This window comes from Micropterus salmoides, unplaced genomic scaffold (assembly GCF_014851395.1).
Source record: "Micropterus salmoides isolate LMB-PRFRI ecotype aquatic unplaced genomic scaffold, ASM1485139v1 Ms_hic_scaffold_13, whole genome shotgun sequence".
NCBI classification, from domain to species: domain Eukaryota; kingdom Metazoa; phylum Chordata; class Actinopteri; order Centrarchiformes; family Centrarchidae; genus Micropterus; species Micropterus salmoides.
In genome coordinates this window covers 5,153,677-5,170,049 of record NW_024040374.1, presented here as the reverse complement: position 1 = coordinate 5,170,049, position 16,373 = coordinate 5,153,677, and the positions used below count along the sequence as shown (strand labels likewise).

General features: G+C 38.3%; 2 protein-coding genes across 3 annotated transcripts in view; one reads left to right on the top strand and one right to left on the bottom strand.

Annotated features, from left to right (window-relative positions):
• fnbp1l (formin binding protein 1-like) overlaps positions 1-4,690 on the bottom strand; it is a 52,087-nt gene extending 47,397 nt beyond the window's left edge. The window contains exon 1 of one of the 2 annotated variants that reach the window (XM_038715155.1): positions 4,464-4,690. In XM_038715155.1, the coding sequence (XP_038571083.1) occupies positions 4,464-4,487 (24 nt within the window). In that variant the 5' untranslated portion in view covers positions 4,488-4,690. The remainder of the gene's footprint in view (positions 1-4,463) is intronic. The other variant, XM_038715154.1, reaches the window with a different exon arrangement.
• Positions 4,691-6,919: 2,229 nt separating this feature from the next.
• si:ch211-198n5.11 (methylcrotonoyl-coenzyme A carboxylase 2) lies at positions 6,920-15,920 on the top strand. The gene is made up of 12 exons (XM_038715149.1): positions 6,920-7,075; positions 8,874-9,038; positions 9,166-9,362; positions 11,290-11,468; positions 11,576-11,656; positions 12,304-12,482; positions 12,601-12,820; positions 13,107-13,198; positions 13,816-13,972; positions 14,257-14,379; positions 14,911-15,141; positions 15,209-15,920. Exons 1-12 carry the CDS (start codon positions 7,056-7,058, stop codon positions 15,293-15,295), a joined length of 1,731 nt encoding a protein of 576 aa, XP_038571077.1. The 5' UTR covers positions 6,920-7,055; the 3' UTR covers positions 15,296-15,920.
• The last annotated feature ends 453 nt before the right edge of the window (positions 15,921-16,373 follow it).

Genomic DNA, 16,373 nt, shown 5'->3' with positions numbered 1-16,373 from the left:
ACCCGCTGTGACCTGCTAAGAACCGGACTACTGCCCTACTAAACAACAAGAACCCTCTCCTCAGAATTCCCCAAATATCCAATTCCGGCTTCTTTTATGGTTTCTTTACTCCTCCGTAACAGTAAACAGAATATCTTTGGTTGTGGACAAAACCAGACATCCCACCTTGGGCTCTCTACAAAACAGTGCTCGCCATTTTTCACCATTTCTGACATTTTTTGTACCAAACAACTTATCAATTAATTGAGAAAATGATCAACAGATTAACTGAAAATAATCATGTGGTACTACTGTCATTCTGTTGAAAACACTGAGCCATGTAATGTTACAATTCATTTTCAATGCTTATTCTGTGTATTCGTGTTCGGACAAAACAAGCGATGTCACCTTAAGCTTCCAGGGTTTATTAGAGATGCACAGTTTGAAATTTTCTTGGCCGATTCTGATTTTCTTTCTAAGAATTATAGTCAGCATTATACACATGTTCATACTGATAAACATTTTTGTAACTTCTTTAATTTCTCTAATGGAAATGTCTTTTTTTCTTTATTAGGCTCCCCGTTAGCAGAATAAGCATTGAAAATGAATTGTAACATTACATGGCTCAGTGTTTTCAACAGAATGACAGTAGTACCACATGATTATTTTCAGTTAATCTGTTGATCATTTTCTCAATTAATTGATAAGTTGTTTGGTACAAAAAATGTCAAAAATGGTGAAAAATGGCGAGCACTGTTTTGTAGAGAGCCAAAGGTGGCGTCCTCAAATGTCTCGTTTTGTCCACAACCCAAAGATATTCTGTTTACTGTCACGGAGGAGTAAAGAAACCATAAAAGAAGCCAGAATTGGATACCGTCCAAAACTAAAAAATATTTACAGTTCTATAAAACTGAGAAAAATCACCAAAATCTCAAATTTTTGCTTGATATAAAACTTAAACTAGTGATCGATTATCACAGTTGTTGTCAGTTCATTTTCTCTTCTCCATCGCCTAATCAGTTACGGTGTAAGCACTACAACAACAGTTGGCTGCGATACCACTACAGCCAACACAGTCTTCAGGAAATTCTATTAAACCAATCGCCGACAGAGTCTCTGCAAACGTATCTTATATTGCTCATAAAGCAAGACAACACGATTTTGAGCAGAAGAGATGCTACCCTACAGTCAGGGAACTGGGATCACTCCAGACTTTAATATATACTGAAGGCTACAGTCTATAAATATCAAACAGGAGCAGGGGGAAATCGAGTACCCTTGTCTGACTCTGATGGCCACCTGATGCCAAGAATACAACCCTCTTGCTCCAACTATCAAATTATTTGCACATAATCCTGCTACCCCCATACTCCAACAACACCTCCGATAAGATATTTGAGGGAACACATTTTAACCTTTTTCAAATCCACAGAAAAGCAAACTCTTGTGGGGGACAAAACACTCTCACTGCTCTGAATCTGAGTTTCCACAGTTGGTCTGAAGTCTATCCTTTTACCAGCTGACTTCAAGAGTAAAATCAAGAGTTTAGCCAGGCGTTTAAAGCCTGTCCTCTTTCTCCTTTCCATCCTTTATCCCCTTATCTTTGTCTTTCAGTTTGGCCGATCAGTAGAGACGACTGCCCGTCAGTCTCTTGTCTTTCAGTCATTCTTGGCTGCTCCACTCTGCCGGCCTCCGGGCTCACCTCAACCAGCCAGACCTGAGCACAGCATGCCAGCATCCTGGCACACAGAGCTTTAATTCAGACAAGCACTTCCTATTTTATGTGTGTCTCGGAGGGCAGGAAGCCAGTTCGGTAATAGGATGTTCCTCGCTTGCTTTTTAATGTCTCAAAGGCCTGGGTTAGAGCCAAAACGCAGGGCAAAAGCAAAGGCGCCAAGCTACATTGAGCATCCTATTGCTACATCAAGTGCAAGATGCTTTTTATTTATATAATGCAGTTTGTAAGAAAATACCTACTAATGGAATTTAGGGATGAAACAAAAAGCAGAAAAAATTAACAAAAATGTATTTCTGCTACACAGAATTGTTTGTTCTTTTAATAAATGAGTTTTCATTTTTTAATAATTATTGAGCTGGTTATAGCTATTCAAATGTTAATATTGGGGCTTTTCTTTATTTTAAATAGTTTTGATAGTTTTTGAGTGTTGGTCCAATAAAACAAGCAATTTGAAGACATTGCCTCGGGCTCTGAGAAATTGTGATGGCCCTTTTTCAGTAGTTTGCTTTATAGACCCAGCACATAATAGATTAATCAGGAAAATAATTGGCAGATTAGTCAATAATGATAATAATGTTTAGTTTGCAGTACTAGGTGAATTAGCTATTGAATGTCATCTGAATCAATAAAACCATCACAATCACACGAGACAATTACCTAAGTAGTCATATTAATGGTATTTGGCCAACAAATGTAATCTCTGCTTTTTGACACGGTCTGTCATTTAAATTAGACTGACTGTAATGTCTAATGTCCTATTTTGCGGACAATAATCCGTAATCTGACATCAGACAGCCAACACATTAATCCCATCAGGGGATTATGACGGTCCGTCAGCCAGCGTCTCCACTCAGCAGATAAAAGTGTGCTTTGCTACGGCACTGACAAAAAGACGATGCAGAGAAGAACTGAAACAGGTTTAATGAGAGAATAAAGGAATATCCTGACATTTTTGAGCTTTAGTTTTTTACTAAAGTCATTCAAAGTCAAAAACCAGTGTCTTGCTTTCAAACTGAACATCATATGTAAAGATCTGATATTTTTCTGCACACACTTAAAAATATTAATATATATAACTTAAAATATACTGAGGACTCAATGAATTTGTTTATTTACAAAAAATGAAATGTTGTGATGGGCATTTTTACAGTTTTGACTTTTTTTTTATATGATTAACAGATAATTGATAATGAAATTAATCACAAGTTACACTGTTTCCTCTGTATAATCATGCAGCTGTATCAAATGGTTGCAACATCTAGAAACCCAAAATCTTTTTCCTAGTAAAGAAAAAGGCTGAAACCAGATTCACACTTTTAGAAATGGACTAAAAATATATGTCTAATCCTGTGTTCACTAGCCAGTCTCTCAGCCTGCCTACAGGGAACACAGCTAATTGCATATTCTGTCCATGCTTGGTACTCTATCCACAGAAAAAAAAAAAAAACACACACAAATGCAAAAAACAGCTGAATGGATAATATGAATGGGAGATCCAAAAACACTAAAATCCTGACTAATCAAATCTGTGTTCACTATTTCACAATCCTTTTCGGATCATAGACAAGCAAACCATTATCTCTTTGTCTGCTGCAGCATAGTCATGTTACATTTGAGGGCTGAGCAAGCAAAAAATTAGCTTATATTAAACTGCATAATAACCACTGAGGTCAGCTGGAGGAGTATCATCCCAGGGAGGTGAAGTACCGCCTCCTCACACACACACAGAGGATGCTGCTGGTTGCCTCTCTGGTTACACAGCTTGTGATGGCCAACACCCCAAAAAAATTGAGGCTGGAGCTCATCATACTGTCAGCTATGGCTCTTATCCAAATATATATTCACTAAATTAACCCAATGCTGAAAACAACAATTAAACCATATTAAATAATAATAATTTGAGACATGGTGCTGATTAAAAAGGGGAGGTATGCACTCACTCTGATTTCTGCTGTACTTGACAAAGAGCAGCAGCAGTACATGTTTGAGTGACTTATAAAATATAATATAAACTGATTTCCATGTAGCTACTCATTGAGATATAAGAGCTAGGAAGGCAGAACATGCGGTGTGAGGCGTTTTTATCTCGGCTCATTCACTTAATACGAGCTTGTGTCCCTTCTAATCACATGGAAGTTAAGACAAAAGCTTGAATAAGCGGCAACAAAGACACACGCTGTGTAAAAGCAGTCGTGAAACAAACAGCTGTGAAGAGTTAGGTTCATTTGAAGTAGACCTAGCAGGACGGACCGTGGTATCCACAAGCGAGATCACACCGTTTCTCCACCCTGATACCGGGAATCCCTGCCAGCCTCTCTTTGAAACAGGGTGTGACACACACACGCACACACACACAAAAAAAAACACAAAGATACAACTTTGTAACTTGCCAGTCAAACAACATAAATTCAGCAGCACATGTACTATTTAAGTTGTTATCGAGCGGATAAGGCGGCGTGACCCCCGCCCCGGCCGTCGTGCCCGTCTGTCTGCAGGCTTTCCTATTGTTCCGCCGCTGTCACACAGCCGTTAAGGTGCACCTCGGATTAGCTTTAGCCTCGCCGGCTAACAGCGCAGCCGGGGCCAGCTAGCGTTAGCCGCGTTACACAAAGCTAAAAGGTAACATAACACACGGCACCTTTCTTTCACTCCATACCCCAAAAGTCGGTGTGTTGTCCGTGCCGCAGCACAACGCAAACGAGCCAAACAGTTGGTCAGAAACACAGGTGAGAGAGTTTAAACATACCCAAAGCTCCGTTCCCCAACTCATTGCAGATTCTGCCTTCTGACTTCTCCCGTATTGGACACAGTTTTCCCCGTTCTGACTCTCCCAAACTGCCGCTGGTACTCCGGTCCTCCTGACTGACTGACTGTCTGCCGACAAACACGCACACCCCTCCTCCTTCTGCTCTCTATCCGCCTGAATCAGCAGGGCCGCCCAAACCAGGGGCCCCGGACCACAAATGTAATATTGTTGTTAGTGGTCGTCCGACTGGTTTTAGACCTTATGATGACCAATAAATAAATAAATAGATCAATAAGAGTAAAAGCTGTGAGCGCTTTATTTTTAATATTATGTATAGTAAATACCTGGAAACAACAAAATAAACCCTGAAGAGCTGTAATTAAAAAAAAACTTTTGAACTACTTATATTGTAATTTGATTAATTTATCATTTATGTAGGCATATTGTGAATTAATTCAGTGATAAAAAAAAAAGACTGCTAAAGAACCAGAAAACTGCCACAGAAGAACCAGAATTTTATTTTAGAAGCTTTTTTTTTGTTAGATTTGTTGAAATTGTTTGGCTTCGGAAAAAAAAAAAAGAAAAAGCAAAAAAATTGTTAAGTATGGGCCAACTATGATTGGCTGGTCTACATGTCTGTTTACCTGCCTACCTGTGCACTCACTGCACTTGAAAATGTGTTTTGGGGGAGTGGCTTTGGAGGGAGGCCTGAACGAATGAGGTAAGATTTATTCTGTTGGATACTTCCAAAATCTTGCTGTGTCTTGCTAGTTTCTCCAAAGTTGCCTACCCCAGCTTTAAATTTTAATCAGTTATATATTATTTTGTCACCGTGCTTTCTGTTAGCCCATTTCCTCAATTTTTGAAGACAATTTTAAAATGTATCTTCTTACATATCATAGTGTAAAATCAATCAGGATCAAAGTAGTGATATTGTTAGATAACAATCAGGAAACTAAGTTTCCAGCTTTGGCCTTAGGCTCATAACACTTGACGAGCCATGAAATCAACCCTAAAAACAGACATATATAAACATGAATAAATAAATGTGATCCTTGAAGAGAACAAATTCACTGTCAAAGCTAACAAAAGTTGTTAATAATAGCCCATCTTAAAATTTGTTTTCCAGTCATCTATATGGTATCTTATTACTCTATGGAATTTATAGAGGGGTGCTTGTTTTTATCTCCTCTAATATTATTACAATATGTATGAAAAATTATCTAAGACCTTAAGCTGTGCTATCTGCCTAACAGTAATAATTCAGGACTCATTCGTTTTCAACATTTAAATTGTTTATTAGTTAGTAGTGATCATTTATTTGTGGGGCTAAAGAGGATGAAGATACTATCTGGGTAGTAATGCTGCCATACGTTATTTTGCTGGTTTGTGGTCCAGTTAGTGTTTTTATGTTGTAAAGGTTTTAAACTCTCATTGTGATAATAAACAATCTTTAGACAGAAAACCAACAGTTCCCTCTAGTGGGCAAGATGTGTCCCTACAGCTGCAGAGGATAAAAGTAGAACAGTATTGTATATTGTAAACTGTGATACAAACAAAATTAAAAGTAAATATTGTAAGTATTATTAGCAATTTCTACTTAAAGTATCAAAAGTCAAATAAGTTATATGATTGATTGATGATTGTTATTAATTGTGCATTAAAAATGTATAATTGCATTGTGTACGCAGTTGGTTAAGGTAGTAAAGTATTTTATACAGGGTTGCAACTAATAATTAGGCCTATTGTTATTATTGATTAATCTGCTGATTATTCTTTCAATTAACTGATTATTTGTTTGGATTAAAGTCAGAAAATAGTGAGAAATGCCCACCACACTTCTCAGGAACCAAATATGACATCTTCAAAATACTGATATCTTTTTCCAAACAATAGTCCAACCCCAAAATATATTTAGTTTAATTATTCAGTTAATTTGAGACAAGGAAAGTCATTAAATCCTCACATTTGAGAGATGGTGACATGTTTAACATTTTGTCTTTCTAGCTAAATGATTAATCAGTTATCAAAATAGTTGGAAATCAACTGATTTGCAATAACAGACTAATCATTTCAGATCTAATGTTACATACTGCTGGGTAGTTTAATCTACAGCCATGTCATCATATTAGAACCCCCTCATATGCTGTATAGGCTACTAACTTAAATTAAAAGTGACAAGTAGTCTCAGTATTTCCCTCTTAACTACAGTATATTAGAGTATAGGAGTAGGCCCTTTAAAGTACTTAAAATGGAAATACTAAAGGTAAGTACAAAAGGAAAGGACTTTAAGTTTGTACTTATCACTTGAGTAGTAGTAGTTAGAATATACTACTGTCAAGCAGTGAGATTATTGTCTTCCAATTTTAGAGAGACAGCAATTTTATCTTACTGCTGACCTACACTTTACCATCTGCTCCTATAGGGAGCAGTAATGTTTGCTAGAGCCCACAAACTGCTGACAAACACAACAACGAGGAAGAGAATCCCTTCGGAACACTTAAGAAGAGTCCAATCGACAATGGAGTAGTTCTGTTTTGGAGTATTTTTAAAGTTGTGTTATTAGCTGTAGTACAGCAGACACAGGCAGACATGTACCGCTGCATGGCAAGGTAAGAGGTGTTACAACTTTTCCATCCATAGATCCATCTTTTTATTCATCACTCAGATGTCTTTACGACCTTTGACACACATTTCTTTTAACCCTAGGATTTATTTAGCGTCGCAGGTTGTCCAAGCGGTACTGCAAAAACATGTCACTGATTATAGCCTCGTGGATATATAGTTGCATTCACGCGTTTAAATAGACAAAATATGAGCAAAATGAGTGCACTGTTTGTCGTTTATACCTTAGGCTAACGGATAGACGTTTGTTTATGGATCTGATTGTCGCAGCAAGTGGTGTAACGTTAACATAAATGTGCACTTGAGCCGAGTATGTAGGTGAAAGTGACCTCGAAGGGACAAAGAGATAAATAGCGTTGGTTGAATTTCAAGGTACCAACCAGGTATCTCTGAGTTAGCTGCTGCAGGCTCCAAAACTGTTCCCACGCCCAGGGGTCACTAAAGGGAGCTGTACTGGTCTGCAACGTGAAGAAGATGTAGTTTAACGGTGCTGTTATTTCTCTCTCTTGATAAATACGTGGTCCTTTTCATAAATAAAAGTAGGAGTACAAGTACTGCATCTAAAATGTCACTTAAGTAAAAGTATGTACGTTTTATCAACAATTATAAAAAAGTGAAAGTACTCCCTGTCCTGAGGATGTTGTGCTATCATAATCATTACATTATTATTATAATTATTATTATTAATGCATTAATGTGTAAGTTTATTTTACTGCAGTAGTTTATAAACAGTTGGGTTATCTATAGCTGTACTAAATTGTCTATTTAAACTATATAATAACAATGCAATCTCACTGTAGAATCTGTTTATAGGTTTTGTGTGTAAAATCTTTTATGAGGTAACTTGTAACAATAACAGTTAAATACATTTGGTGGAGTAAAAAGTGCAATACTTCTGCTAGTGGTGGAGGAAGTATTGAGATCCTTAAATTAAGTAGAAGTGCTAATACCACAATCTAAATATACTATACCAGTAAAAGTTATTGTCAGCAGAAAGGCAAAAAGTAATGCAGGTATTAAAAGTGAAAGTGCTCATAATGCAGAATGTTCCCTGATATATTATGATTTATATTGTATTGATTATTATTAATATGTAAACATCATGTTAGATAGTTCAGCTGAAGCTAATTTAAATACTTTATATATTGCTGGGCATTTTAACAATGTATCACATTTTTTAAAAATTATCATATGGTGTTTTGTATGTAAAATCTTAATCTGCAAAGTAGTACTGTAACTATGTTTGTGAAGATTCTCAGTCATCCAGGTCATTGTTATCCAAGGAAGGTTAAAATAAAGGGCAACTGTCCTTGGATAATACTGTAACTACAACCGTCAGATAAATGAAATACCAAATAAAATAATTTTCACATATGACACAATCCAGATCCATCTCTTACAAAGCATGCACAACAGAGTAACTTACTGGACTCACTATCCATGTAAATGCACAGCTTATACAGAATGATAAATACAGATGGATTAAAAGGTTGAAGAAAGGAGTTAGAAGTGTGAGGGAAAATAGGATGAAACAGAAAAAAATCCTGGCCTCACGTTTGGAAATCACTAACATATAACAAACAAGAAAGTGGAACTAGAGAATGACTGAAGACCGTTTGTGTTTGTTGCTTCTCTCTTTCTCTCCCTAAAGGGGAGATTGTCTGTGATTGTCACATGTTGTAAACAGGCCATAAGCTTGTTTTTTAACCAGGACACATTATCCTACAGTTGACCTTCCCATCAGTGAGAACAGTGTTCATGTACTGTATGAATCTCGTGTTGCAGGCTGGTTGAGCAGCGTTGGCAGTGCTCAGTCCGCTGTATGAGTTCTGTATCCATGAAGAGGAGGGCTCTGCGCAGTGCCTTCCCGGTGCTGGAGCAGCCCCTGCAACCCATCCAGCGACATGTGTATGAAGCTAATCTCCAAAACAGCAACGCCTGCCATAAGAAGTAGGTTCTGCTCTTGTCAGTGTGTAGTGTTCAGCTCTGATCAGTTGTAGCTGATTCCCCCCATTGTATTATTTATTTAAATACATTTGTAAAAACATGACTTTTGTTATCCTTCTCTTTTTGTAAGGTACATGGAGTTAACTGAGAAGGTGAGAAAAGGTGGAGGGGCAAACGCCATAGCCAGACACACGCAGAGAAACAGGAAGTTGCTGGTCAGGGATCGGCTGCGCCTCCTTTTGGATGATGAGGACTTCCTTGAGCTGTCACCATTCGCTGGTCTGGGTCTGCCGTACGGGGACATCCCTTCAGCCGGATGCCTGACTGGTCAGAAACCTCTAGCTGCAATCCCATGTCTTTGGTACTAACTATAGACTGTATAGTGTGACTAGTTTCACTACAGCTAAGTGCCAGTGATTTACTTAGTTTACTTTACTTTTACAGTTTATTCCCCACCCACTATGCTGATCAGGACCGTGCAGAGACCTTTGGAAGGGCAGGTGCTTGAAGTATAAAAAGGGCACATGGAACAAGGATTTAAATAAAACTGTTCTCATACTATTGACATAGAAATATATCGTTATGTATTCCTTGTTGACAAGTATATACAGATACTTCTGTATCGATACATCAGCAAATGCTGTGACGCAAAAAGAAACAGGAAATACCCAACACTAGCTTTAAAACACTGTGGGCTGACATAACTTACAGGGGACAGTTGCAGTTGAGGGGTTGCTGATACTACTGGAGGTGATCTGTGACTACCTGCTGTAATACTGCAGCCACTGTCAAGGCTGACAGCTAGGGAGATGCTCACAGAGCTGCACACCCAGAGCTGCAGGTAGAGGAAATAAAATACCAGATTTAAAAAAAAGGGTGGGAAATAATCTGAGAAGGATACATTAATGGGGAAAGGATGAGTGGGCAGGGGTAAGAGTGAGACAAACAAATCTATAGACAGAGGTGTGTGTGTCTGTGTTGCTTGCATGTCTGTCTACAGTATGCAAAATTGTGATAATAATTTTATATATTGCATTGTGAATCTGAGCTATATTTGGATTTTTATTGACTATTGACTGTAATCATAAATCTAAATAAATAAACTAGCATTAATCTTTTATAATATTCCTGACATCAAAGTAAAGAGTGAAGAAGAAATTGCCCTATTAGATTTCAGAAAAATGTATGAAATGTTGTGTGCAGCTCTGTGAGTGTCTCCCTAGCAGTCAGCCTTGGGAGATGCTGCAGTATTACAGCAGGTCAGTCACTGTGAGCCAGTCCCAAACACTCAACAATCTTTACATCTTTTCATGGTCACATAATTGTTTAATCAACTAATATATATTCTATGTTTGTTTTTACATGTCATACATTTTTATATGTATTTCCAGTTATTGAGTTTTTATTGTAGTTGAGCTGTTGTAAAAACTAGCTACTGTTGCTTTCAAAATGTAAATGTATTCAATACTGTTCTGAATTTAATGATAATTAAAAGGGCTATAAGTCGGAGGAATAGTCTTAGTATTTTAGCAGTGTTGTTATACTTATTTTAAGGCACAAGGCTTTTATTAAGTCACTGTAATAATCCTAGTTCAAGTGAAAAGATTTTAGTCAAATTGCATAGAAAAGACCACACCTCTCGACGCCTGTGAAACTTTTCTCCCCCAAACAGAACGAAGTGAGCAGAGCACCTTTGTTTATCTGTGTGTAAAAGTAACGTTAGCTGTCGGCGTGTTAGCCAGCAACTGATGTTACTTCTACAGGCGACACACAGCAATATACACAATACACAACTACTGTGCTGTTCTCTTTGCGTCTTTTTTATAAAATACATCCAACGTCCCACAACAAGCACGTTGCGGCAAACCCCTCTTATGGTCGGGATCGAAGGTGTCCTGTAGGCAGTGCTACTGAATCACTAACGTTGTCTGAACGGGAGGGCTCGTCACGGATGAGGTCATCAGGTGAAAGGTCATCAATTGGGTCATTTTATTTACTGCAAAATTATTATTAATTCATTTTGCTGCTACTTTGATTGGGCAGGCCTTCACAAAAGGGCTGTTACAAATTTTTTAAAATAAATAAAATAAAGGAAATTATGCGTTTGAAAAAGGGGCACTTTGGGCATCAAAGGGCAAAAGGGCAGGCGCTCAAGTACCCATTGCACCCCCCCTCTGCACGTGTCTGATGCTGATGCAGGTGTGACTCACATGCATGCCGCTGACTTATGCCCCTATGTACTGTACCCATCCAGGCATTGGCAGGATCAATGACCTGTGGTGTGTGTTCATTGCCAACGATGCCACAGTGAAAGGCGGCACAGCGTATCCAATCACAGTGAAGAAGCAGCTACGGGCACAGGAAGTGGCGATTCAGAATCGCCTGCCTTGTGTTTACCTGGTCGACTCTGGAGGAGCTTTTCTACCACTGCAGGTGAACACACACACACACACACACACACACACACAGCTCTGCCATAATAACTGCTTAGGATCAGAAGAGTGTTTAATCTAATTCTCTCTCTCTGTGTAATTGTCCAGTCAGAGATCTTTCCTGATAAGAACCAGGGAGGAAGGACGTTCTATAACGAAGCCATCATGTCTGCCATGAAGATCCCACAGGTGAAGAAATATTACAGTACAGGCTCGCTTTAACAGAACATGATAAAAACAAAATAGGCTGAAAATTAATTTGTCTGTCATAACAAACATTAAACAAATGTCACATCTGACATCTTGCTGTTCCTGCGATCAATTAATAATATACACTCAATCGATTAAACATCTATAAAGCATGTTTAATGGAACTGTATGTTACTGTTTTCCAGTTAATTTGTTGTTTGGTTTTAGGGTTTTGCTTTATCATACGTATATATTACATTTATTGAGTGCATATAATGAAACAAGTGTTTAATTGATTTAGGCCATCGAAGACAGAAATGCATGCTGTCTATGATTTGGGACTGTAGCAGTCTGGTGAAGTGTTATTTGAAATTTCAAAAACAGTCCCTCGCTTAATAATGACATTATGGACGTTAGACCTCCATTACCTGAAGGACCAAATGTTGTTGATAAAGACAGTACAGATTATACTCACAGAGTAAAGGATTCTACTTGCCTTTCATTAAGACGTTCTGGTGTGCGAGAATCTTTGCTAGATTACTATTTGAAATTTAAAGAAAAGTAACAAATCAAGCATTTGATCAAATCACCACTCTTGCAGTTTTTAAATTGCTATTCCAATTATAAAACAATTAATAGTCCTACAGGTGTCAGTGGTGTGCGGGTCGTGCACGGCTGGTGGAGCTTACATTCCCACAATGGCGGAAGAGGCAGTGATGGTGAACCGGATAGGGACCATATTTCTGGGAGGACCACCACTTGTCAAGGCCGCCACTGGGGAGGAAGTTACACCAGAGGACTTGGGAGGAGCCAGGCTTCATGCTGAGTGGGTCCAAAAATCAAACAAGCCCCAAATATAAAGTTATCGAATATATCGTTATAGAAATAACCAAATAAAAGTTCACAATAAGTTGTAAGTTTGTCAATTTATTTTCTGGTTTCAGGGTGAGTGGCTGTGTGGACTATTTTGCCTGGGAAGAAAAGGAGGCGTATGATTACACCAGAAACATCATATCCACCCTCAACTTCCAGCTGCCCGAGGAAAAGGAGGAGAGTGAGGAGGACATAAAGAAGAGGAAAGCAGAGGAGGAGCCGCTTTATAGTTCAGAGGAGCTGTTGGGGCTCGCTCCCACGAGTTATAACTACAGTCTGGATGTTAAAATGGTACAGTATGCGTGCACACAAAGACATTAGCTCTGTAAACTGAGTTGTTAGCATGAGGAGTAAATGCAGTCCTTCTGGCTAAACAGTCAGGGAAAGGAGTGCTTTTATCTTTACAAAACACCACAATGATGAGCTTATCTTTTTAGAATTTCACTTAAAATTTCATGGCAAATCATGACGTGGTTGGTTTGTGGGAACCTCTGTTTCATGTCACGGCTGTTACTGTCTCACTGAATCCAAAACTAATGACATGCTGTGGGTTGTTTCTGTCTGTCTGTCTGTCCAGGTAGTCAGTCGACTGACTGACGGGAGCCGCTTCCAGGAGTTTAAAGCTCGCTATGGAACCACACTCATCACTGGCTTCGCAAAGATCCATGGGTAAAAGATACACACACACACACACACAGACACACACACACACACACACACACAGATTTAGATAGTAAGGGCAGGTACTACATATGCTTTTCAGCCAACAAACGGCAAGTTAAAGATGTCAGTGTTGTTATAAATGTCATTGTGAATTTGCAATCAAATTTGGCCAATATAATCAGTAAAATGAGTGTTTCCTCCACAGTTGCAGAAGATTTGGTGAAATAAAAAAGCGGAGGGAGGTGCAGACGTAGCAAAAGGTCTCCATTTTAAAACAAAAACATAGTAGCGTAAATGTAGCCTTAATCAGATCACCAAACCGGGGAGCAAAACAAATCTTCCTTGAACAATGAGTAACTGCCACATCATTTGAAATTTGTAGGAAAAACCTCATGTGCATGAGTGTACGGATCAGACAGTTATTTGTGTTGTATTGTTTGGGTCTTGTGTTGTTTCAAATATTCATATCGAGGATTCCTGGAAAGCTGTATAAATACTGGTTGCTAATCATTTTTGTTTTATTTGGTTTATTATTTAAGCATGTGAGTATTTTGTTTCATGTTGTTTTTGTGCGATGCTTATTAAGTATCTGGGTTTTTTTCTGTGTATATGTACCCTCTTAGCCACTTGGTGGGAATAGTGGCCAACAATGGCGAACTGTCATACCAGGCTGCACTGAAAGGCAGCCATTTTGTCCAATTGTGTGACCAGAGAGACATCCCCCTCCTCTTCCTCCAGAACACAGCACCAGAAGCAGCTCTAACATTATCGACAAGACAGGTATTTACTCCCAGTAAAACACACATGGGGCTTGTTCAGATGCATGTATTTCAAAATATTTATTTCACCAAAAGTATTGATTTGAAATAATAAGAGTCAATTTTGTACATCAAATAGAGAAGTAGTAACTCTGGAAAAGAAAAAAAATACGATTTATGTAAATAAATCCCTGAAAGGCAGGATGTAGGAAAACAATCTTTGTCATTGTGTGTTTAATAACTTTTAATTTTAGTTTTATGTTTCATGTCTGTATTTTCTGTGTGTGTCTGTCTGTGTGTATCTAGGCAGAGATAAATAGCAACCGTCTGAAGGCTCAGGGCTCAATGATGTCAGCAGTAGCATGTGCCTCCGTCCCCAAAATCACAGTGGTGATAGGTGGCTGCCATGGTGCTGACAGCTACGCTATGGTGAGAGTCTCAGTAAACATTGCTGTAGTTATGTGATAATCTCTTTGCAAAAACGTAAACACATTTTTTCCCTTGTATAACAGCATTGCTTTTGCAGAACCAACAGCAAATGGAAACCATATTCAGTTTTTTTGTGTGTGTTTAATGGCAGTAAATAGTACTAGCTGCTATCTTTCTAACTAAGTCCATGTGTCACACTGCAGATATTTAAGGTGTTTTTTGGTTGTTTATTGTTTCGTAGTCTTACTTTAGTATCGCTGTGTTCTACCTGACTGCATTCTTTAAATTACTCCACTGAAAACTTGTCTCTGTCCATTTTCACAGCAAAAATGTGCATTTCAGTTTTTTCACCGAAAATGTTTGTACACCCAACTACATGTGTTATGTTGGTTGCAAACAAACAGTAAACGGCTGTGCAAGAGAAATTTTACACGCATTTACTATTCTACTATGTAATCATACTTTATGCTCATGTAGGATTTAGGATACAATCCCACAATAATTTGAACCTTGTTCCCTGGATGTCTCTAGTGTGGTCGGGCCTTTGACCCTAATTTCCTGTTCCTGTGGCCCAACGCCAGAGTGGCAATGACGGCTCCGGGTCACGCGGGCTCTCTGCTTCCCCCTGACAGTGAGCAAGAGGAAGAGAAGAAGAAATGGGAGGATGACTTTAACGGGAGGTTAAAGGAGGAGAGCTCAGCTTTCTTCTCCTCCAGCAGACTCTGGGACGATGGAGTCATTCTGCCTCAGGACACCAGGAAGGTAAAACAACATCATAAGGGGCATTTAAGTACATAACATATATACTTAACATTGTTTTTGTCTGCAGGTTCTCAGACACTGCTTGGACATCATCAAACAGCAGCAGTATCAGCTGTCCACAGAGAAACTGCAATCGGCACTTCTGCGTATGTAGAGGCCTCTTTCTTCACCTCACTTCCTCTGGAAACTACGAACAACTGTGCCTTTCTTTGTAATTAAACTGTTGTAAACTGCTGTACCCATTGGTCACTTTCACCAATATGCGCCAAGAGGATCCACACCAAACTCTCGCCTGTTTTGTTGTGCCTTGTTTGTTCCTCCACTCACTTACACCACTGTCTTTAGTGCCATCCACAGCGTTTGCCTGATGTTTTCTAAATAAATCGGTTAATATAAGTGCATTTTTAGTGTCTCTCCCATATTTGCCATGGCCCTTTTTAAACCGGTTGTGACGGGATGATGATGGCATTATCCTAAAAGCTGTCCTAAATTATCCAAAAAATGAAGAAAGAGGAATTGTAGCAGCCCTTGAAGAGAATCAACATTCTTTAAATAACAAATGCATGTCTTTGCACACCATACAGAAATATCTGTCCGAAGTGTAACATGTGAAATACAGAAGATTAATTGCCAATCGTCTGATGGACCAAACTTCATTAAAGGTTTTAGAGAGTTCTCAGATATTGAACTGTTGGGAGCAGTTCATAGGAAATTATAAACACAAAGGTTCTGTGGCTGCTCTGTATATACATATGATAATAAACACTTCTATAACAATACAGTACTGTGAGTGAATGTTTTTACCTCAAGAAACTAATGGCTACCTCCGTTCACACAGACGTTTTTGAGATGTTTTATTTTCTGATTATTAAGATGCCTTTGTATCACTATTCTGCAATACTATAAGATGACGCCTCCAAAAGCTCCTCCAAGGACGTTTGTGTATCACTGATTTCCGTTGTAACAATTTATTTTACAGTTTATTTTTCAAAAATACTACATTGTCAAAATTTCTGTTCTTTAAATTCAAATGTAAATTGAAAAATTGTAATGTGTTTTTTGTATAAGAATATATATTTAAAAAAGTAAGTAAAGGTTTAAATTGAAAAAAATTTGTGTGTGGTTTTTAGTTGCCTTAAAAGGATGATATCACAAATAGCAGTATGCAGTCATTTTCATCATGAATTTAAACATTTTCACAGCAGCTAATTTCTATGTTTTGGTTGCTTTAA

Excerpts from the sequence above, each read along its gene's own strand:
- si:ch211-198n5.11 (XM_038715149.1), top strand. The coding sequence starts at position 7,056 with ATGTACCGCTGCATGGCAAG. Across the intron at positions 7,076-8,873 it reads ATGTACCGCTGCATGGCAAG|GCTGGTTGAGCAGCGTTGGC; the intron begins GTAAGAGGTGTT and ends CTCGTGTTGCAG. Across the intron at positions 12,821-13,106 it reads ACAGTCTGGATGTTAAAATG|GTAGTCAGTCGACTGACTGA; the intron begins GTACAGTATGCG and ends CTGTCTGTCCAG.